The following is a 24170-nucleotide window of genomic DNA, read 5'->3' as shown; positions in this document are numbered from 1 at the left end:
GTAGGGTCCTTAGGCCTTAGTGTTTTGGATGTTTCTTCAATAAAGTTTGACATTCATTACGCCCGTGCAAAGAGAGATATCTATATATTAAGGGGAAAGTTAACGGATGTTTTGTGGTCCGTTTAAGAAATATATTTAAAATAATTTTATGAGAAAAAAAACTAATTTTTTTGACAGTATTTTATATTTTTCGTGAAAATAGCACTAAAATGGTAGATTAACAAATGTTTTGTGGACACTCGTTAACTGAATTCATAAACTAAATTCATATTATAAATGGAAAATTTATGTCAAATTCTAAAGATCAATGAGATCTTATGAGACTATATGAAGAAAGCTATGAGTCATCTAATGACTTTGCGCTTTGAAGTCTGTTTCAAGTTTTAGACTTTTAGTTGAGCATTATTATTGAGATATGGAGAAAGTTGAGAAAATGTTGGTAATACTTGGAATTGAATGTCATAAGTCACAACAAATGGGATCAGATTAAAAGATTAATTAACATTTCATTTGAAATGACGGTATTTTCTAGTGTTTTGGGTGCGGTAAAAAAAAAGGTAAGTAAGCAATGAAAAATAAGAAGAAAATGTTTTATGTTTTTGAAAAATGAAAAATGTAAACATATTTTTGCATATATTTGTGATATTTAATTAATTCAAATGATAAAGCCTCTTATAATCAAATAAAAATTTGGATTAAACCTTGGCCTACATAAAAAAAAATTAAAAAATTAAAAAAAATTATATACTCTATTGTAGGGACAAAGTTTGGAGCCCAAGCCCAAACTTGTGGAATTCTAGCCCAGTAAACCTAATACAATGAATTTTGTAAAGTATGGGTCAAAGAACTAGATTTAGATAAGTTGGACAACGGCTAGCATTGAGTTAAGAGTCAATCAAACACGAATAAAAACTTATTATGACCAGAAGATCTTTCATCCAATGAGGAAATTTATATATAGATCACAATATTAGGATTGATTTGCATGCAACAGTATTCTCTCTTACTCTTTTTTCGCCCCCCCACTTCATGGGGGCTCTTTCACATTATATAGGTCCTTCCTGGTCATCTGGACCTTACACTTGTTGATCATCTAGATCCCCATTTGAGTACCTATCCCATCAAACACCTCTTTTAGCCCTTTGTGAGTTGCGGTAGCCAAGATAGCACTATTCAGGGGTTTTCTTCACATTAATGTGGCTAGAAAAGTTGCTACAGTGCATTTAATGTAGGGGTGGCAGTTTTTCCTTAGATATTTTGAGCTTTTTTCCCGCTTACGTGTTCAGGGTGTGCACTTCAACTGCTTGAGTATACATTTGGTTTGCATTTGTCGTGTCCGAGGAAGAGTTTCTCCTCGGACCTTCTTCCCTTTGTCTCCCACTGATGACATTTGCAACATAGATCATCTAAGCTGTGTTTCCCTCCTCAAACTTGTTAGTGTCCTCGGACAAGGCCAAATACATTATTTTGGGCCCTAGTCCCCACATCTATAGGCCACCAAAAATGAACTATACTCCCTCAATAGTAATTTTTCCCTTTTTGTACAATCTCTAGAGTAATAATTACGGAGTATGCAAGAGGAAAACAATATTTAAATTCTACTGTACCTCATAAAAAAAAAAATCATATATTCAATATACCACCAAAAAATGAACTACACACTATCAAATAAAACCCCCTCAATAGTAATTTCTCTCTTTTGGCACTATCTCTTTCTAAAGATTAACGGTTAACTATTGCTGATAGATTGTTGATATTTTCCTCCAATTACTTTCTTTGTTCAAATTAGTCACCATCCCATTTAATTTCATGTAGATTGTGAATTCAGGATCTGTTTTTCAATTTGACATTCCCAAGTAGTCCAAAAAGGATTTTTTTTTTTTTTTTTTTTTTTGTTTTAATTAGGATCGATCTAATTTTGTGAATTAAATTTTTTTTTGCCTATGATTATTTAAAATTACAAAAAATATTAATAATCTTTCATATGAGTCAAACAAAAAAGAATTGACTCTTTTTTTATTTATTTATACAAAATAAAAATTTTACTCTAGCCTAATTTAAGTGTATATGTGTGTGAAGCTACCTCCTAGATGTTTCTCAAAAAAAAAAAAAAAAAAAAAAAAAAAAAAAAAAAAAACTACCTCCTAGAGACTTGAACCTCGACCTTTGCCCCCTACATCCCACAAACACTTATACTTGTGAAGGGACTATCGCACTAAGGATGTGCGGTGGTAATTGACTCATTTTTAGAGTTGAAAGAGTCATAACCAAACCCATAAAACAAGTTACTTTTTCAAACAAAAACAAATAGAGCCTAAACAATGAAATATTGGATGCCTTTCTATTAACATGAAAAGAGGTCCAAGATTTTTACAAAAAATGCCAAGCATGATAAATTGTTTGAGAGAGAGGAATTGTTCAATACGGCCTCTCATTAGTGAAACATAATCAAACTTGGGAATAGTGGACCGGTCACTTAGTTTTAAGAAATTCAACTGATTTATATATATATATATATATATATATTTATTTATTTACTATTTTTAAACTGAGTTCTTTATTTATTTTAAGTTAGCTAAAAATCTAAAGTAAACAAAAATTAATCAAAGAAAAAAATCAAGTCTATCCCATCCAAGTTACTGATCAAATTACTAAGCCAATCCTATTGTTAACGTGTATTGTGTTATGGGCTTTAGGCCCAATTAGGTTACTTGTATAGCACACTTGTACTTGTACTGCACACTTACGCCTCCTATATAAGGCTTTGATGTATATTTTCTCATTATGAAATACAATACAATCTTCCAGTATTTATAACATGGTATCAGAGCCACTACTCTGACCTTTTCTTAGCAGTCTTGTCTTCATTAGTGTGGCTTTCTTTTTAACAACGCTTCCGCCATCACACTGCCGCCGCAGCCTCTCGCCGTTGAACTTCCGATGTCATCCAGCCGTCGTCCTTGGGTTCCGGACCTGCAGCCGCCGTCGTTAAGGAGTTTCACACTGCACAGACCACTGCTCTTTGCATCGCCGCTGCAATTATTGCTCCGATTACGATTTTGAAGGTACCACTGAGATCGTCCAGCGCCGATCTACACACTCGTGGAAGCCTCGTCGCCATCGGAGACTGCACGCGCCCCCACGCGCCGTTCAAAGTTGCTGTTCCGCCGATCACGCGCCACACGCGCCACCACGCGCCACAGCTTCTTTTCACGCGCCTCCACGCGTCGTCACGCGCCTCAACAGCCTCGCTGACGTCATCGCTGACGTCAGCCCTAACAGCTTGCTGACGTCACTGCTTGCATCATCCGCTGACGTCACCTTCTGAATCTGGATTTGACCGTTGACTTCAGGTTGACCGTTGACTTTGACTGGCCGTTGACCGTTGACCGTTGACTTTTGACCAGAGTTGACTTTTTGCAGTCCGAGTCCTCCTTACCCAGTTTTTCACGTAGATTTCATTTTTGCGCTCCACTTTTGCATATTTTGCTTCAAAATGAAGAATAAGGACCAGTCTTCTACCTTTTGCAACAATCGTCGCCGACAATCCAACAAACGTTTTTGCAATTTTTGCAAACGTTTTGGCCATAATATTGAGACTTGCTATCAACGCAACAAATCAGCTGTTTCCATTTCTGCTGCTACTGTTGCTAACACTGAGAGTGTCCAACCTATAGCTCCCGTCTCTGCAAAGTCTCAGTCTCTGGATCCACTTTCACCATTTCTAGAGATGACCTTATAAATATCATCGCCAATGTCATTCCTACGGTTGGTAATGCATCTTATTCCTCTTCTCTCTCAGCTTTATCTGGTATGTCTCCTACCTCTTGGCTTATGGATTCTGCTTGTTGCAATCACATGACACCTCACTCGTCCTTATTTTCTGACCTTAAACCTGCACCGCACCCTCTTAATATTCCCACAGCAAATGGTTCCACAATGTCTGGTCATAATATAGGTTCCGTTGTGACCTCCAGTCTCTCGGTTCCTGGAGTCTTTAATATTCCTGACCTTTCTTATAATTTATTTTCTGTTGGACAATTAGCTGAATTGGGTTATCGCATTATCTTTGATTATTCTGGGTGTATTGTGCAGGATCCGAGGACGGGACAGGAGCTTGGGACTGGTCCCAGAGTTGGGCGTATGTTTCCCGTGGACAACCTTCATCTTCCACTTGTTGCTCCTGTTTCTGTTGCTGCAGCTGCTACAGCTTCTTCAATTCCTTCCCTTGCATTTTGGCATGCTCGACTTGGTCATGCATCCTCCTCTCGGGTACAACAATTAGCTTCTAGAGGTTTGTTAGGTTTGTTAGGTTCAGTGCCTACAAAAAATTTTGATTGTGTTTCGTGCCAATTAGGAAAACAACCAGCTTTACCTTTCAATACTAGTGAATCAATATCCACTGATATCTTTTACTTTATTCATTCTGATGTTTGGGGCCCTTCTTCTGTCTCTAGTATTGGTGGGTCTCGATATTTTGTTGTCTTTGTTGATGATTACTCTCGCTATAGCTGGATTTTTAATATGAAACATCGTTCTGAATTATTGCAAGTATATTCTAATTTTGCAAAAATGGTTGAAACACAGTTTTCCAAACGCATCAAAATTTTTCGATCTGATAATGCTCTTGAATATACTCAATATGCTTTCCAAGCTGTTTTGCATTCCTATGGCACTGTTCATCAACTAACTTGTCCAGGTACCTCTCAGCAAAATGGTAGAGCCGAACGGAAACTTCGTCATATTCTTGACACTGTTCGTGCTCTTCTTCTCTCTGCCAAAGTTCCTGCTCCTTTTTGGGGCGAAGCTGCTCTTCATGCTGTTCATACTATTAATCGCATTCCGAGTCCGGTTATCCAAAACCAAACTCCATATGAGCGCCTTTTTGGGTCATCTCCAGACTATCACCACCTTCGCTCCTTTGGTTCTGCTTGTTTCGTTCTTCTTCAGCCACATGAGCATAACAAACCTGAGCCTCGGTCAAGGTTTTGTTGTTTTCTTGGCTATGGCGAAACTCAAAAGGGGTATCGGTGTTATGACCCTGTCTCTCATCGTCTTCGTGTTTCCCGCAATGTTGTCTTTTGGGAACATCGCCTCTTTGTCGAGCTCTCTCACTTTCGTGCCTCCCTATCTTCCTCCTCTGTTTTAGATCTTTTTCCAGATGAGGCACATATTCCTTCTGTAGCTGCTCCTGATCCTCCTGTAGTTGCTCCTGATTCTCTTGTAGACTTCTCTGTCCAACCACCAGATATCACTGATCCCTTTCCTAGTTCACCCTTTAATGAACAGGTGGAAGATGAACAGGTTGAAGACGAGCTACCCAACCCCAACCCTGAGCTTGGGTCCCCTGCTCCTACTCCGCCTGAAGATCTTGCACAAGACATTCCACCTCGTCACTCAACTCGAGTAAGATCTATTCCTACACATTTACTTGACTATCATTGTTACACTGCTCTTGCTACATTACATGAGCCTCACACCTATCGTGAGGCTTCCACTGACCCTTTATGGCAGATTGCAATGAAAGAGGAACTTGATGCATTATCTAAAAACCATACTTGGGATTTGGTGACACTCCCTCCCGGGAAATCTGTGGTTGGTTGTAAGTGGATCTACAAGATTAAGACTCGCTCTGATGGGTCCATTGAGCGCTACAAAGCTCGTCTTGTTGCAAAAGGTTTTACACAGGAGTATGGGATTGATTATGAAGAGACCTTTGCTCCGGTTGCTCGTATCTCATCTGTCTGTGCCCTCTTAGCTGTTGCTGCTGCCCGTAAATGGGATCTTTTTCAGATGGATGTCAAAATGCATTCCTTAATGGGGATTTACATGAAGAAGTTTATATGCAACCTCCTCCTGGTCTCTCTGTTGACTCAAATAAGGTTTGTTACCTTCGACGTGCACTTTATGGCCTTAAACAAGCTCCACGAGTTTGATTTGCCAAATTCAGCTCTACCATCTCTCATTTGGGTTACATGGCCAGTCATTATGATTCTGCCTTATTTTTTCGTCGCACTGACAAAGGCACTATTTTACTTCTCCTGTATGTGGATGATATGATCATAACTGGTGATGACCTCAGTGGCATTCAAGAACTCAAGAATTTTCTCAGTCAACAATTTGAGATGAAAGATCTTGGACATCTCAGCTACTTCTTGGGTCTTGAAATCACTCATTCTACTGATGGACTTTATCTTACTCAAGCTAAATATGCTTCTGAACTCTTGTCTCGAGCTGGACTCACTGATAGCAAGACTGTTGACACTCCAGTTAAGCTTAATGCGCATCTAACTCCCTCAGGGGGGAAACCATTGTCTAATCCCTCTCTTTACAGACGATTGGTTGGCAGCCTAGTTTATCTCACAGTTACTTGTCCAGACATCTCCTATGCTGTTCATCAGGTGAGCCAGTATCTGTCTGCTCCACGATCAACTCACTATGCTGCTGTTCTGCGCATTCTTCGATACTTGAAGGGCACCCTCTTTCATGGCCTTTTCTACTCAGCTCAGTCTCCTCTTGTACTCCGTGCATTCTCTGATGCTGATTGGGCAGGAGATCCTACTGATCGCAGGTCTACTACAGGTTACTGTTTTCTCCTTGGTTCTTCTTTGATTTCTTGGCGAAGCAAGAAACAAACTTTTGTGGCCCGCTCCAGTACTGAAGCAGAGTATCGTGCTCTTGCTGATACCACATCTGAGCTCCTTTGGTTACGATGGCTCCTTAAGGATTTGGGTGTGTCCACCTCCTCTGCTACTCCCCTTTATTGTGACAACCAGAGTGCCATTCATATTGCTCATAATGATGTCTTTCATGAACGGACTAAACACATCGAGATTGATTGTCATTTTATCCGTTATCATCTTGTCCATGGTGCTCTTAAGCTTTTCTCCGTCTCCTCCAAAGATCAACTTGCAGATATCTTCACCAAGTCACTTCCTAAGGGACGTACTCGTGATTTGGTTGACAACCTCAAGTTGGTCTCACATCCACCTTGAGTTTGAGGGGGGCTGTTAACGTGTATTGTGTTATGGGCTTTAGGCCCAATTAGGTTACTTGTATAGCACACTTGTACTTGTACTACACTCTACTTGTACTGCACACTTACGCCTCCTATATAAGGCTCTGATGTATATTCTCTCATTATGAAATACAATACAATCTTCCAGTATTTCTAACACCTATCAACAACGACAACAAAAACTAAGCCAAGGAAATGTGAATAGCATATAGTAAGATTTAATTTAGATTATTTATACATTGCCTTGCAAATTATAAGTAAGAAGTTTTGGGAGTCACATAAAAGTATATCATGCATGCACACATAGACACGAATACTCACAAGTATGTTGACCCCTTTGTTGGAGTTGTTTTATTTTTTTAACTAATTAGGAGGATTTAGTACTCCTTAGAATTTAAATGTTAATTACATAAAAAGGGTATGAAATGTTATTGTTATATAGGTCTATATTTTTAGGTTAGCTAATCATATACTATTGTAATAGTTAGAACTTACACAATTTGTCTCGTTAGTTGGTAATTGGTATCGATTAAATATTTGATAAAGACAAATCAAGGTTCAAATAGTTAAATCTCCTACGTGTGGTTACGTCAGTAAGTACTACATGAGGTAACATTAGATTAAATGTTAAATATTATTTATAAACTTTGATTCTATTTTAGTGGATTTTTTGCCTTGAGAATTGACGGTTAAATCCCTTCAAGTTTTTAATATGAAACGGTTTGATTTATCGGTTTTCTTGAATTATCAATTTGGTGTTTTATGTGAGTCATGTTTGTGTGATGTTATTCAATTAAGATCTAAAATATAATTAATCTAATTAGCTAAGAGTTGGTTAATATTATGACAATTGGGCCTAAAATCCTATGATCAGTTATTATTAGTTATTAGATCAAACAATCATTTTTTTTCCACTCTAAAAAAAATAGAAAAAAAAACCATATAATCATTTGCCTCAATTGATTGTACAAATGAAATGGACGAAGACAACATGATATGAATCGAGGGTAGTCTCTAGCTAGACCGACATACGATGATATTCTCACATAAAACCTTGATAATGGAGATCAACTGTGTGTAAAAACATGAGCCAAATTTGCCATATAACACCAATTTTCAAACATATTAGTTAGTAAGCATCGTTTCTAAACTTACTAGCAAACTAACATCTCGAGTCTCTCAGACTCAATTTCACTGTAGCAACTCAAGTTTTAAAAACTCAAATTCCATGTACTGGTAGTGCTGAGACAAACTTAGAAAACACAAAAACCACTGATGGAGACAAACCTAAAACCCAGAAAACTGATCCTCTTCTTCTTCTTCTTTGAACCTCTTCTTCTCCCTTTGGAAAAAAAAAAAAAAAAATCCACCAATTCTTGCAAACCACACCATTCTATCTCACTTCTAGCCCCAAAAACCCAAGAATAAAACCAAACAATCTTGGTAATTTGGCAGAGGAGAGGAAGTAGCTTCGCTGCCCATAGCGGCATTGATTTTTTAGATCTTTTCACTAGCGATTTTTTTTCCTCTTTTTTTTCCTTGTTCCTTGTTCAATCTGGGCTAGCGTTTTTTTTTTCTTCTTCTTCTTGTTTTTCCTTGTTCCTTGTTAAATTTGGGAAATTATTTGTGTTTGCATTTGGGCAATGAAGGAACTCTTTACCTATAAAACCAAACCCACCTGCAAAAAACTCTTTCTTCTTTCTTCTGTGTGTTCTCCAGATGTATAATATTTGTTCTCCAAAGCATAAATCAAGTGAATTAGACTCGAGTTCCACATGTACAAAAAATTCACATTAGCCTCTGTTAGAGCATAAATCGAGAGTATTAGACTTGATTTCCATCCTTGAAATCGACTCTAACAAACTTGAGATGCAAGTTTGCTAAAATGTTTCAAAAACACGTTAAGTTGCCAAATAACGAAATTGTTGCTAAAATGATGCTAAATGGCCCAAAAAAAAAAAAAAAATCCTAGATACATGCACTTATTGCCTCCGTCTCCCATTTTGACCTCAAAGTTAGTGCTTATTAGGATTTTCTTGAATAAGAATTGTCAATAGCCTATGTGGATTTTAATAGCATTTGAGATTGATTACATATATTTTTATGTGCCTCAAAATCTATGAATTTTGTTAAAAATATGAACAAGGATACAAAAATTTTGCCTCATATTTGTAAAGACATTCTAAGCAAAGGTAAAATGCAAACAAATTTATTGAGCTATTTTTGTTTTAATATTATTATTATGTTCTTGTTCAATGTTTTTGGTTGATTTCTAGGGATGCTAAGCTCATTAAGATGATAGGGTAGAGTCAGAGTGTTATGTTGTCAAGTTCTGATAGACATTGAAGCAGTCATTTAATGAGATTATATTGAGTTACTCATCCATCAAGAACATTATAGAACTGGATGTCATTATTATAGTGCTTGTTTGGTTAGAGGGGAGAATGGGAAGAAATAAAAGGAAAAGGAAATAGAGTGGAAGAGGCTTCTCTCTTGCTTGATGAGAAAGAAAAAGGAAGGTTTAGGTGGGAAAAGGAAAAATATACATATCAACTTAGCAAAAAAATATTTTTCAAAACATAAGAGGAAATATGATTAAAAAAATGAAGGAGATGAAAACAGAAATTGAAATGAGTAATCTAGTACCACATAAAAGTCACAACTTTTATCACAACTATCTTATGTGACAAGATATGATTGATTGTTTGTCACTTTCATGCGGACCCATTACTTTTTTTTCACCACTCACAGTTTGCCATATAAGATAGTTGTGACCAAAGTTATGATTATTTATGTGCTCTTATGATTTTTGTAATGAAATTACAAATCACAATATCCCCCAATTCATTTTTTTGGTGAAACTTATTAGAAGTTAGAACCTTGTAATGGACATCTATACTTGCGCATTAGGGGAAAAAAATCTATACTTGCAAAATTTGTAGGATGAGATTTTGGATATGTTCCTAGGAACTCTAATTTTTGTAACTGTAATTTAATTGTTTGGGCTGATTCTTTTTATGCGTGGAGGCCTATTCCCATCTACTCTACTCCTCCTTTGGGTTTGTATGAAAGAGTGAGATGGACTAGTCTATCTTGTATTATTGTCTACTCCCAACTTATAGAATTTTTTGTGTTTTTTTTTTTTTTTTTTTTTTATATATATTTTTATATTGTTTTCTTTTATTCTAGAAAAATAATAATCTAGAAACCTAAAAGTTCAATTAGTGTATAAAACACCTTAAACATTTAGACCCTCAATATACAAATTACCAATTCAAGCTTAATATGAAACAATGTATGTGCGGAAAATGAACACAAGCTCATAGCAAAATTGATAAACAATCTAAACCAAATAAAATCACATCCACAACAGAAATTAAATGGCAAAGATTAAGGGAAGAGAGATGCAAACACAGAGACAACACAACAATGTATTATCGAAGAGGAAATCGAAGCTCTCGACATAAAACCTCTCCGCCGACCTCCAAGCGGTAAATAATTCACTAAAGAATGTAGTTGGGATACATGAACAGTAGTAAACCCTTCAAACCTAATCTATCCAGTGTACCTAAGCCCTCCAAGCTCCTACTCCAACGAGGTTGTGCCGAACCTATTTCTTCTTTAGCTTACTGGATTCTGCTACTGACCATAGCATCAACCAATATGAAATTGGTTCCTTCCTAACTGCTTTCCAAAGCACTAAAAAGCCTTCTCACAAATATGGGTATGATGAGAAAAGGATTTGGCTAAGAACCTCTCAAGGATGTAATCATGGAGAGGAAGAGAGTAGAGGAATTTGAAGAGCCTCTATGTGAAGATTAAGGATGAGTCAATCTTGTTTTTTTTTTTCTAGGGTTTCTCTCTCAAAATTCTCTCTGAAAACTCTACATTTCGTGGGTATAAGGGGTATATATACTAGGGTGAGAGTGGAATGTGAAGAGTTAGTTTTTCAAAACAGAGCTAGCTGGTGGCTTGGCATTGAGCCACGAGTTCCAGCGGTGAGGTAACTGAATGGCTAGACTGGACTTTTTGTCCTGTAGTGCTACAGTTGGCATGACGGTTTAGCTTCTCTGCATGCTTGCCACGTGTGAAACTTCTGGCGACTTGCAAGCCGTGAGCCACCCGCGAGATTCAATTACGAGTCCCTGCTTCTTTGCACAATCTTGAACATTTCTTCATACTCTCTCACACACTATCCTTACATGATTCTCACCTAAATACAGGGTTACTAATTGCTAAAATACAAGAAAATTTGGTACGGAATAAAGCCAATAAGATCGTTGATAAAATTCAACCTTACAAAACCCTTAAAGGTGGGATGCTTATAGCATGGCTCAAAGCATCAAGAGTCCTGAGTTCAACTAACATGTTTTTTCTTTTTTGATAACATATTGGGTCATTGTCTCTGCCTTGTTCAGTCATTCTATGGGCTTATCCATTATTGGGCAGCCCATCAAAGTTACTTGGTGCCTTTTTTTTGTGTGCACTCAAAAGCTTGAAACTGATTTTTGCAATGCAAAGGCATGCATTAGCATGGGCTCTGTATTAACTATTAAGTGGTAACTTAGTTTTAAGAAGTTTAATTCACAATTTTTTAAAGTGAATTGTTAATTTATTTTAAGTTGGTTAAAAAATATAAAAATAGACAAAAAAATCATCGGAAAAAAAGAGAGAGAATGCTATTCTCAATTAGACAAAAGGAGTTCCACTATCAAATAATTGCAATTATAAATTTATAATCACTATTTGCAAGCCTGTATTTATTCATCGATGCACCTTTCATTGATATGATGTTACAAAAATAAAGTCTATCACATCAAAGTTACTATCAAATTTGTCAAACCATGGAAATGTGAATAGTATTGACTAAGTAACATCTAATTTTAGACTATTTACACCATTGCTTTGCAAATTATGAGCAAGAATTTTTTGGATATAAAAAAATGTGTTGTGTATGTACTTAGACACGTATACCCACAAGTGTGTTCATTTCTCCATTGGAGTTGTTCTATTCATTTTACTAAGTGAGGAGATTGACTTTTTAAAATTTAGATGTTAATCTCGTAAAAAGAGGCGAAATGTCACTAAATCATATAATCATAGGAAATGCTAACGAATATCCTTAAGACATTGGTTAATAATCCATTTAAAGAAAGTTTTTATAGGAAAAGAAAAGAAAAAACAATTAATATTTTGACAATTTTTTTTTTTATTTCCTATAAAAGTTGTGTCAAAACTTTTCTAAAATTGATTGTTAACCAATGCTTTTAGGATACTCGTTAGTATGACCCTATAATCATTTATCTCAATTAATTTTACATAAAAATGAAGAAGTCAATGTGCAAATAATTCTACCCAAGCTAGGGTAGCCCCTAGCTTGATCTACCCAACATAATATTCTCACACTAAACCTCAATCATGGAGTTGAAGCACTTATTGCCTCCCCTCTACCATTTTGACCTTGAAGTTCATGTCTGTTAGGATGTTCTTGAATAAAAGTTATCAATATCTTATGTCGATCTAATGGCATTAGAGATCGAGTCCAGTTATATATATTTCTTATTTGTTACATACCTCAAAATCAATTACTTAAAAAAAAAGAACCAAGGTACAAAAATTTTAGCTCATATTTGTAAATACGTCACAAATTTATTGATCTATTTTTCTTTTACTATGCTCTTGTTCTGTTTTTTGGGTTGATTTCTAAGGATGCTAAGCTCGTTAAGATGATAGGGAGAATGCGATGTTGTCAAGTTCTGTTAAGTTTTGAAGCAATCATTTGTTATATAGGCTCGAGAGCAGCTATCTAAATGATGAGATTTACAGTGGCCACTCATCCATCCACCAAGATCAAGAACATTATGTCATTATTTTAGTGCTAGTTTGGTGAAAGCCAAAATTGGAGGAAATAAAAGGAGAAGGACATGGAGAGTGGATGAGGCTTCTCTCTCGAGAAAATGGAAGAAAGGAAAGGAGGGAAAGAGAAACTTTTCTACTCAAGCTTACCATAATTTATTTTTTCAAACATAAGAGGAAAATAAGATTAAAAAAATGAAGAAATGAAAACCGATGATGAAATTATGGACCAAAACACGGTCAGTCCTAGGCCAAAGCCACTAAAACCATGAACTAGAGCCCCTATTAGAGAAAGACCTCCAAAAGTTGGGGGCAATAAGTTATTTTTTTATTTAAAAATATTTGAGATGTACTTTTCTTTCCCCCACTCTTAATATGACTAAATTTTTTTTGAATAATGTTAGATATACTACAGATTTTACCATACAAGACTTAAAAATTGATGTTTTACCAATTACAAAAAAGTAATTCAAATACCCATTTATTATTTTGTTAAAGTGTTATCAATTATCTCTATATATTAAAAGGATTTAGAAAGTTAGTTATTGTCTTTTTCATTGTCAAAAATGCCCTTAATTTAATTAACTTATCATCATTCCATGGTGTTAAAATAGTAACTCGAAAAGAAAAACTATCCCACGTCCCTTACTCCCAATGAAGCACGGGTGCGTTTCAGGACTCGGGTGCGGGTGCGGGTGTGGGTGCGGGACTCGGCAATTTTTGAAAAAGTAGGGTGCGGGTGCGGCGGGACTCGGCGATTAAAAAATTATTAAAAATATTTTTATTTATATTTTCTATATATTTTTACTATTAAAATATTCTTAAAAAACACATTAATATACTTGATTCACAAAACAAAGAAAGAATAAGGCAAGAAACGCATCTGAGGTCAGAATTTCGGCCTCTCCGGCGATTTTCACGGCCGATTCCGACCTGTTTCGGTCGTATCGGCCGTATTGGTCGCCGGCCGATATTGACTGATATGGTCGATATGGACCGAGTCGGCCCAATTTGGGCCGCGTCGGCGCCGATTTCAGCTGCGTCGGCTCGATTCGGGAGTTGCCACGTGGCGGGACGCGGCACAACGCGACACGAACGCGTGGTCTGCGACGTCCCTCTCGCGTCGCCGCGTCCCGCCGCGTCGGACGTGGGTGTGCTGGGCTGGATGCCGCGTCCGTGCATCCCAGCTTACTCCTAAAAAATAAAAAATTTCATATTAAAAAGTTCCTTCCTACTTCCACTACCCCACATTTTTATAACTTAAAAAATTAAAAATTAAAAACTACCTATAGTCCCTATAAAGAAAAAAAAAAAAAAACCCTCATTATACACACAAAGTGCATTTGATAAGGCTAGTATTCATTGTTACATTAGTTTTGTAAAATTTTTCTAGAAACTTTAGAATTTCCTAAAAAAGTTATGACTTAGCAGTAGAATTTCAACTCAATCACCATTAAGTAAATTAGATAGTAACTAATGTACGTTTTTAGACCCTTTAATACAAGTTGTTTAACCTAATATTAAGTCAAGTCAATTAACAAGTTCGTTAATAAGATCTAGGTTAAACCAACATGTGTAAAACAGATATAATGTGGAAAAATAAAGAACACAAATATATGATGACTAAGGAAAATTTAACCAATAAAAAACATGGGGAGAATTTAACTTAGCTATCCTCAAAGTAAAAACAAATCCACTATAAAAGAATTGAAGTTTGTATAATAAGACTTAGACCACTAATATCTTATTATTACCTCAAGTAGAAAACTTACTACCACAACCACTTGACAACTCCAAGTCCATGGACTATTTCTTTCTTTGATTTGCAGCAACCACAAGTTCTCCTACTTGTGACTTTGAGACTCCACTTAAAAATTTCAGATCTTCTTTTATGTTTTTTATGCAGCACCTGAAGAGATTATCAAGTTCTTGATGTGAATCTTGACCTTGACAACTCTATGTGTGTGTATGAAGGTAAACACTTCTCAAATCTCATAGAAGATTCAACACACAACTCCCCAAAGATTTCTAAAACGTAGTTAGAGTTTTTCCTTTTATCCTTGAAGTAAAACACTTAACCCTACACATCATATAAGCTTGGGTTGAATTGGAATTTCTATAGAAAATTAAATCAGCATCAGTTTTGATCTATCGAGTCTAATTTTTGATTGATTGAGCCTTGCCGATTTTGTCCAATAAATCCTACAATGATTCCAATTATACATTAAGGTTACGTTTGGATTCGGCTGAAAAACCCAGTACGTCTACATCTGGCATTTTTCTTTCTTTCTTTTTTCTTTTTTTTGGCACGCGTTTGAGACAAACCTCACTATTATGGCTAATGTTCATGCATTGTTCATGAACATTAGCCGCAATGTTTGACTTTTCCCACCCTTTTCAACACATCATGGGTCCTGTCTACTGTTCACCAGACTCACAAACCTCACTTATCAGCAACTTTTTCATTAAAAATGCGTTCCATGGTACTATTTACACATTTAAAAATTATTTTACTACAGTGTTTTTCAGTTTTCAGATGTATCCAAATGTGCATCTAAACGGATCCTAAATCACACTTTGATCAAGCCTAAATCTAAACTCTATGTTTTGATCATGGTTTGCCAACATTATACATATTGAATTTCTAATATATTAGTTCCTAAAGTCTTAGAATTTAACAACTAATATATATAAAATTAAAATATAAACATTAGCTAAATACTTTTTAAGTGATCTTCAAATATGAAAAAGGTCATTTAAAATTATTGCCTTAGAACTCAAACAGTATTGAGTAGACTTGAAAACAGAGAACCGTTTTCCTTGTAATAAACAAAGAACCCTTCCAAAAAAAAAGTGTTTATATTATAGCTTGAGTCCCTCATCATGTACCAGAAAAATTAAAAATTCCTTTTTTGTTTTGTTTTGTTTTGAAAATTCTATATCATCATCAACATCATCCAAGGAAAGATCCAAAATCTCAGTATATAACCATTGGAACCACTTGTCAATACATAGTTGGAAAGTACTTCTTTTTCCCCCAATCACAATCCTTGTAACGTTATCATCACTCCCCACACACACACTCACACACCAAAAAAAAAAAAAAAATTCCCTCTATAAATACCCATCTATTATATCCCTCATTTCTCTTTTTCAGACCTCTCTCTCTCTCCATTTTTTTTTTCTTTTTAAAAATCTCAATTTCTCTCTCTCACTTTCTCGAGGCCCATACAGTCTCTCCCTCTCTCTCTCACCATCTAACCCTAACTTTTATTTTTCTCTGCTCGGAAAAAAAAAAAAGAAACCGATTTTCTCGGAAAATCGACCCCCCGAGAAAATGCAACAGCAGCAGAGGCTGAAGCAGCAGCAACAAGCTTTGATGCAGCAAGCTCTTCTTCAACAACAGTCTCTCTACCACCCCGGTCTCCTAGCTCCTCCTCAGGTTCCATTTCCTTCTCTCTCTCTCTCTCTTGCTCAATCTGTTTGAATTTTTTGGTTTTTGTTATGATCGGTGCGATTTCAAGACTGTGTTGTGTGCTTTTTTGTTTTTGATCGATGAGTTTTTGGGTTGTTGGTGGTAGTGTGGAATTGGGGATTGTGAGAGAGCTAGGGTTAGCTCGGGGTTGTTTGTACCTGATTTAGAAAGCTAGGTTTTTTTTTTTTGGGGTGATATTGTGTTGGTTTTATGAGAGTGAGAGTAGTGTGAGGGGGAGAGAGAAAATTGGGTAGGGTTTTTTGAAATTTTTGACATTTGACTATGTTTGGTTGCTGGGAAAATTTGGGGATTGTACGGACATGCATTGCTAATTTGAATTCAAGTTTTGCTCTGGCCCTTACTAAGTATGCTATTGTGTCAGTCTTAGCTAAGTAAACAAAATTTATAATCTTGTTTTGTTTTGTAAATTTGCATGATCACCCAATGAGTGGAGCTCCAGTTTACTTAATTTTCTAATGTTTTTTGACTCTTTATGCTTGTTTTTGGCAATGTCAACTGGTGCTTTGTGTTCTTGGCCAGCGCTTCATAAACTTTTGTAGACTAGTTTCACTCTCTAGTGGTACAAATGTTGTATTTTCCTTAGTAAGTGCAAAATTATTGAGGACAACGTTTGATCTTTTTTTCGATTAGTGAGGACCATGTTTGATCTTTACCTGGAGTTTTTAATGCATGCAAATTCATATGAAAGTTAAATTTACTGGCATTCAAATTTATTTCTTGCCCTCATCATTGAAAACTGAAAAACCTCAATGGTAGCATAAGCGGCTGGGATCACTAGTTCGAATCTCTCCTTCCCTATCGGGCCAAAACTTGTTTTGAAAAAAAAAAAATCATTGAAATCTGGTACATGCATTATTTTTTGACATAGGACCAAATATTGTGTGTGTGTGTGTGTGTGCATGCATGCAAAATATCATTGTTTATTTCCTTTCATATGCCTTGAAGTAAAAAACCAAAAATAGGATGCATAAGCTAAAGCCAGTGGTTTGTTTCCTTTGTTTATTGAAGGATCTTGATATTTTTTTGTAAAAAAAAAAAAAAATCCAAGACCAGATTTTAGGTGGGTTGAAGTCTCAGCTGGAGGATATTGAATGCGTTTGAATGGCACTAACTTTAAAAAAAAAATAAGTTCACTGTAGTTAAGCCTTTTCTATTAGAAATATTCAGCGTTATATGAACCTGAAATGTAGTCACAAGTTTCATAGAGTTCACTTCACCCAGTGAAGAAAAAAGGGAAAATTTTAAATTACTTATCCAATAAAGTGGGGAAAATGTCTTTCTTATATTGTAACTTCTGTTCTCTCAAATTGATCACCACATGTAGAATTTGAAACAGAAGTGGGAAATTGAAGTATATTGGATGGCATTATGTCAAACTGTCAAGAGTCCTGCGGAAGTGACTAGGTCTTTCTAAGAACCTTGTTGCTCAGTGGCATTGCCTATTCTTCTTTATGAGGAGAACATAGGATCAAATCCTCCTCCCTAATTGTTCTAACTTTCGGATTTATTAAAAAAAAAAAGAAAAAAAAGAGACCAGCCATTGTCTTCCATTGCCTTCTTTCCTGCTATAGGTTGGTCAGCGTTGATTTCTTTTATATGGAATTTTTTTACAAAATACCTTCTTAAATTTATTTATTTATTTTTTTATAAAAAATTCTTGGATTATAATAGTCTTGATGTTGGTAGATAAAACAGGATTTTTTTTTGGTTCTTTTTATTTTATTTTATTTTCTTTTTCACTTTTTTATTTTGCAGATTGAGCCAATTCCAAGTGGAAATCTGCCTCCTGGTTTTGATCCAAGTACTTGCCGCAGTGTGTGAGTGTTTGTCTAGACATTTTCAATTTATTTTTGTTTGCCTTTTCACCTTTTTTTGCTTTTGTGTCTCCCAGTTTTTTAAATGCTTGTTTCACAGACGTGCTTCTGCAACTTATACATCACTCTTATATTCCTTATGCATGAACTGATAATAACTCTCCTCTGAATCTCTTTAGCTATATGAAGAACTATCACTTTTTTAATTTACTACTTTGTTGTTAACTATGCCATTAAAAAGGATTCTGAACTTGTTTGTTATCTCCTGTTTTGAGAGAAGAGATTGAATACATTTTTTAAATTTAATCTTCTTTTTCTACAACTCCTTATCTCTTTATAACTGAAACGCAGTTATGTGGGAAACATCCAGACACAAGTAACAGAACCACTACTCCAAGAAGTTTTTGCGAGTACTGGTCCTGTTGAAAGCTGCAAGCTTATTAGAAAGGAGAAGGTAGGATTTCGCTTTTCAAGATAGTTTGCCAATTGTTTTCAAATATTTTTTTATTGATTTATAATTACTCATTCCTGAGTTGTTTAGCATGCTATATACTTTTCTAAATTCACTGGCAGCTTACATATTGTCATTGTCTCTGCATTATTCAGTCATCCTATGGGTTTATCCACTATTTCGATCGGAGATCAGCTGCTTTTGCTATATTACATCTGAATGGAAGGCATCTGTAAGTAGAACCCTCATTAATTTTGCTGATCTGGCTTTGGGTGTTTCCTTACATCTTTTAATGTGATTTTTAGGTTTGGGCAGCCTATCAAAGTTAATTGGGCATATGCTAGTGGTCAGAGGGAGGATACATCAGGTTGGTGCTTTTTTTTGTGTGCAAACTCAAAGCTTAAAACTGGTTTTTGCAATGCAATGGCATGATTAGCATGGGCTCTGTTTTATACTGTTATAATGATGTGCAGGTCACTTCAACATTTTTGTGGGTGATCTCAGTCCTGAGGTTACAGATGCTACATTGTTTGCCTGCTTTTCTGTTTATCCCAGTTGTTCGTAAGTTTCAAATTTCTGATCCATCATTGATATCCTTTTCTTTTGTTGGTAGAACGAGGTATGACAAATTGGAGAATTTGTCAGCATGTCTTTGTGGTGAGTTAAGGTTTAGGAGGATTTGTGGGTCTTGGGTTTATCACTTTTAAGAAAGAAGGGTTACAGTTAAAAATGACAAGGGTTTTGTAGAGAGTAGAAAATATTTTATTGAGGGTTGAAAAGAGGTAAGAAAAAACTTAAATCAAGTATGTCCACACTGTGTGAACAGTGCACATGAATATTCACAGAACATCAGAGAGAGAGAGAACATAAAGTTTACCGTGCCTCATTACTAAAAAAAACACTTTTATTGACAAACTCCTTTGTTTGAACACAATAACACACTTATAAACCTTTAATCTTAGCTTTTCAATTAGAATTCCTACTTTGACCAAGTAAACCAAACCCTAATTGAATTGAACCAGAGCCTACACATAAACACTCTTGATTATTAATAAAATAAAACTAAAGGCACATAAATACGGTCCTTGCCCAAAAATTACTGAATTACTAAAATACCCTTGACTATAGATTAGAACAACCAAAATAAAGCATTAACTAAAATTTAAAAACCTAATTAACTAAAACAGATTCTTATCTGTAGGCTTTGCTTTAACTTTAGGCTTCTGAAGAGGATATGGAAAAAGTTTGGCTCCAAACATGTTTGAAGCTATCTTTTCCAGCCCATTAAATGACAAATTATAAGATTGTCCAAGTGCATTATTTAAACAAGTCACGTAACTCATTAAAAAAGTCATGTGACTAAATCTACACATTTATGGTCTCTTCAGTTGCCACTTAGTAGGCTGGAGCAAGATAGCTCCAAACATGTCTGGAGCCAAACTTTTTCCTTGTTTCTCCAACCATGCTATGCTTGCTTCTTCATAAAATATGAAGCTTGATGTGAATATTCTTTAAAAATTCAGGGAATACAAAATTCATTAGTTAACAACTTTATTCATCATTGCATGATGCTTACTGTAATAGTTTGCATCTTAATGGATGACACCCAATCTGATGTTTTCTGTTTTCAGAGATGCAAGGGTTATGTGGGATCAGAAGACTGGGCGGTCACGAGGGTTTGGATTTGTTTCTTTCCGAAGTCAACAGGTGATAATTTTAATTGGTGTTTCCCTGTGTTTTGTGTTTCTTTTCTGAACTGTTATTCTTTATGATCCTAATTTGTCATTTTCCTCATCTACTCAGGATGCCCAAAGTGCCATAAATGACCTAACCGGTAAGGATTATGCAGTTATATGTCATTTTTCCCCTGGCAAAATGAACCTGTGATTTTAAGTTTTAAGATGCTCGGTTTTATTTTCTGTGACCTTGGGTAAAATTACCAGGATTTAATTCATTTTTTGTCAATCTACATAATATGAGATTGTCTTAATGGCAATCGGGAAAAAAAGAAAAGGTTGAGGAATAAAGCATTATTAGTAATCCCCAGGTGTAACACAGTCCACTGGGGACTGCGTTTAATGAAGCAGAGGTCACTAGTTTGAACCTCCCCCTCCCCCATGTCTATGGGCCAGGAATTATAAATAAATGAAGCATTTTTAGTAAATTCAACATTTTATTTACTAGAATACTGCTTCTATCATCTCCCTCCATATATATTGTTTCTGTTCAATATATATGCCTTCACATCTTAATTTCATTTGTTCTGTGTTCACTTATCAAAAAAAAAAAAAAAAAAAAAACATTTGTTCTGTGTGACCAATATGTTAAACTGTGATTCAATTTTTCAGGAAAGTGGCTTGGCAGTAGACAGATACGCTGTAACTGGGCCACTAAAGGTGCTGTTTCCAATGAAGACAAGCAGAGTTCAGATGCCAAAAGTGTGGTAGAACTAACAAATGGCTCATCGGGTGAGTGAGTTATGCAAAACCTGATATAATAACAAGAATTGATGGTCGATACTATAAAACATTTCTTATTTAGATTTCAAATGAATTTAAACCATCAAGTTGGGGGTGGATCACCATTATCTTGTTTCCAGATGTGGGAGGCTTCCATTACTTTGTTTAGTGCTGCGCTACCTCAAAATTTTCTACAAGGATAATTTGTTTTGGGGTGATTATTGTTGATTTCCTTATACTTATGCTCTTTTCGGTTGGCTAGAAGGCGGAAGGAGAACAGATTTTGCTTTAAATAAGTTAAAAATTGTGTCTATTCTTCTTTGACTTCATGGCTAACTGATGGTATTCTAAGCTTATGACAAACTTATGTTTTGTTATCTTGATTGTGCAGAAGATGGCAAAGAGACAACAAATAGTGATGCTCCTGAGAACAACCCTCAGTATACCACTGTTTATGTGGGCAATCTCGCTTCAGAGGCAAGTAGTCATATCAGCTCTTTGTTTTGTTCATTTTAACACTTAGACTTGCACACATACACAGTGCACACCCAGACAGTTTAATTTTTGTTCTGCTCTTTTTTCTTACTACTCTCCTTGATTGGAGCATAGCTTTGTCGCATTTTTCTTGTTTTTCACTCCCTGTTTTGCTTGATCATTGTAATTTTGATCCTTGATTTTTGCCCCCACAGTACATCCCCAATGTACTCGGGTTGGCTTTTTCTTTATTAATAAATTTTTTTGTTATCTATCAAAAAAAAAAAAAAAAAAAAGTATACCTTGGGTTACGACATTGAGTTGGATTTCTACACTAATGTCTTTACCTTCCCAGAATGACTCCACATCCTCTAGCTCAACTGGCACTGCTTCCTCTTATAAGTGCTAAGTATAGGGCGAGGTTGTCGGTTCATGAGCTGATGGGTGCCCCACATATTTTCTGAGAAGTGGGGGGAGGAGTGATAGGAATTTCTTTGTTCTGAGCTCTCTTCATAATGTTTCTTAGAATAGATCAAATCATCAAATACCCTTAGAGATGCATTTTGTAGTTGTGTAGTCTTTCTGAAATTTCAGGGATGGTTTTATAATCTCTAAGAAGTTGTTATGATTTTCTTATTTGCAGGTTACCCAGCTCGATCTGCATCGCCACTTCCATGCTCTTGGTGCAGGAGTGATTGAGGAGGTTCGGGTCCAGCGGGATAAAGGCTTTGGTTTTGTGAGATACAGTACTCATGCCGAGGCAGCCATGGCTATTCAGATGGGAAATGTGCACTCATATGTCTGTGGCAAACAAATTAAGGTGTGGTTTTCTGATTATTGGTAAAGCTGTATTGTGGCAATGAATTGATATAGATTATTCTCGCCATTCCTAGTAAAGACATGGTACTTATGCACCTTTTGTATTAATGGTTTTTTGTTACTTAAAAAAAGAAATTTCCTCCCTTTATGCTACTGATTTCTCAGTTCTTGGTAATGCAAGTGTTTCAATTTCACCATCTTTTCCACAATTTAGAAATCAGTAAAGCTATTCCCTATGAATATCTGTTGTCATGTGTAAGCTAGGATAGCGATCTAGTGTTTAGAGTGCTAATATTTGTATTAATTTTTCAGATAAGGAACTTTTAGAAAATATTTTATGTTTTCTTATTCATTTTGTGTATGGGAGAATGCACTAAAATGTCTTTTGTCAGATAGTTTGGGAATCTTAGTATGCTTTTTTGGTTGATTGGATATTGACTATCCTGTGTTTCTCTCTTGCCTATAGTGCTCTTGGGGTAGTAAACCTACACCGCCTGGAACAGCTTCAAACCCACTCCCCCCACCTGCAGCTGCCCCCATACCTGGCCTCTCAGCGACTGATCTTTTGGCCTACGAACGGCAATTAGCAATGAGCAAAATGGGTGGTGTTCATGCCCTCATGCACCCTCAGGGGCAGCATCCTCTTAAACAGGCAGCAATGGGAATGGGTGCCGCTGGAGCCAGCCAGGCTATATATGATGGCGGGTTCCAGAATGTTGCTGCTGCCCAGCAGCTCATGTACTACCAGTAAGATATATAATGAGAGTAAAGTTATATGGTGAAACCCATATTCCCTGCCTCTGCGGGATTTATTTCAGTTTGTAAACCTTTTAGGAAGCATTTTGTTATCCTTTTTTTTTTTTTTTTTTTAACTTTTTTTTTTTCCTTTTCTCCAACGGTGAGGTTGTTACCTATCTTTTCGTATGCTTGCGATCTGTATGGATATATGTATCATTGTGCTTGTTTTGTGTTTTCTACTTTTTAGCGACGAGTGTTTTATTGATTCTTAGAGGGAATGCAAACAATAGTCTCTTTCTAAGGTTTTTCAGAGTATTCTAACAATGATCTCTTACATGAGAATATATATAATCGGTTTTGAGCTATAATGCTGTACCCCCGTGCTCTGTTACTCTACAGTGTCTTTGGTTTTACTCTGGATTGGAAGTTTAGCTAAATTATAAACTTTTTGGTCGCTGTCTTATCTTGGATTTAACCTTTCATTGATGTCAATTTGTTGTTTTCTCGTCCCATCTGATTTGAAATTTACAAGTGCCAAACTTCGACTTGTCAATGATTTTGACCTGTGATCACGGTGCAATAATTATTTCTGGCTGGGCAAACTTTGATCTCATGCAACAAATTGGCTTGAATGTGGGCTGTGCATGGGTCAGGTTGTGAAACATTCCAGAGGATAGGACCATTTTGAAATTTGAGGTTGATGACTAAATGTATAATTCAAAAAATGAAAAGAAAAGAAAAAGAAAAAGAAACACTTAAACCAAATTGGGCTAACCCATCAACTCAAGAAAATCAAGCCGATGTTGGGTGGGTTGAATTGAGTTTGTCAGATTGGCGGGATGAATCATAAATGCACACCCTTATTTAAAATTAAAACCCATTCTAATATTTTGGATTCTAAAAGTGAACGGTGTAAACTGAAAATCACTAGAAAAAATGATTTTAAGTTTTGCTCCGGTTCTGAGGGCACATTGTATCCTAAAACCATTTAGGTGTGCCATCCAGACTCAGGTCAGCTTTGAGGTCTTATCAGGGTTTCACTTTC

The 24170-nt window shown here is 36.0% G+C and overlaps 1 protein-coding gene across 1 annotated transcript; it reads left to right on the top strand.

Moving 5' to 3' along the window:
* Positions 1-16028: 16028 nt before the first annotated feature.
* LOC126724852 (oligouridylate-binding protein 1B) lies at positions 16029-23493 on the top strand. The gene is made up of 12 exons (XM_050429277.1): positions 16029-16316; positions 18126-18187; positions 18536-18638; positions 18791-18867; positions 18941-19002; positions 19109-19196; positions 20267-20342; positions 20439-20469; positions 20984-21103; positions 21486-21571; positions 22212-22388; positions 22854-23493. Exons 1-12 carry the CDS (start codon positions 16212-16214, stop codon positions 23136-23138), a joined length of 1272 nt encoding a protein of 423 aa, XP_050285234.1. The 5' UTR covers positions 16029-16211; the 3' UTR covers positions 23139-23493.
* The last annotated feature ends 677 nt before the right edge of the window (positions 23494-24170 follow it).

This window comes from Quercus robur, chromosome 5, assembly GCF_932294415.1.
Source record: "Quercus robur chromosome 5, dhQueRobu3.1, whole genome shotgun sequence".
Lineage (NCBI taxonomy): Eukaryota > Viridiplantae > Streptophyta > Magnoliopsida > Fagales > Fagaceae > Quercus > Quercus robur.
The sequence above is the reverse complement of the archived record's forward strand: the minus strand, read 5'-3'. Positions and strand labels throughout refer to the sequence as shown.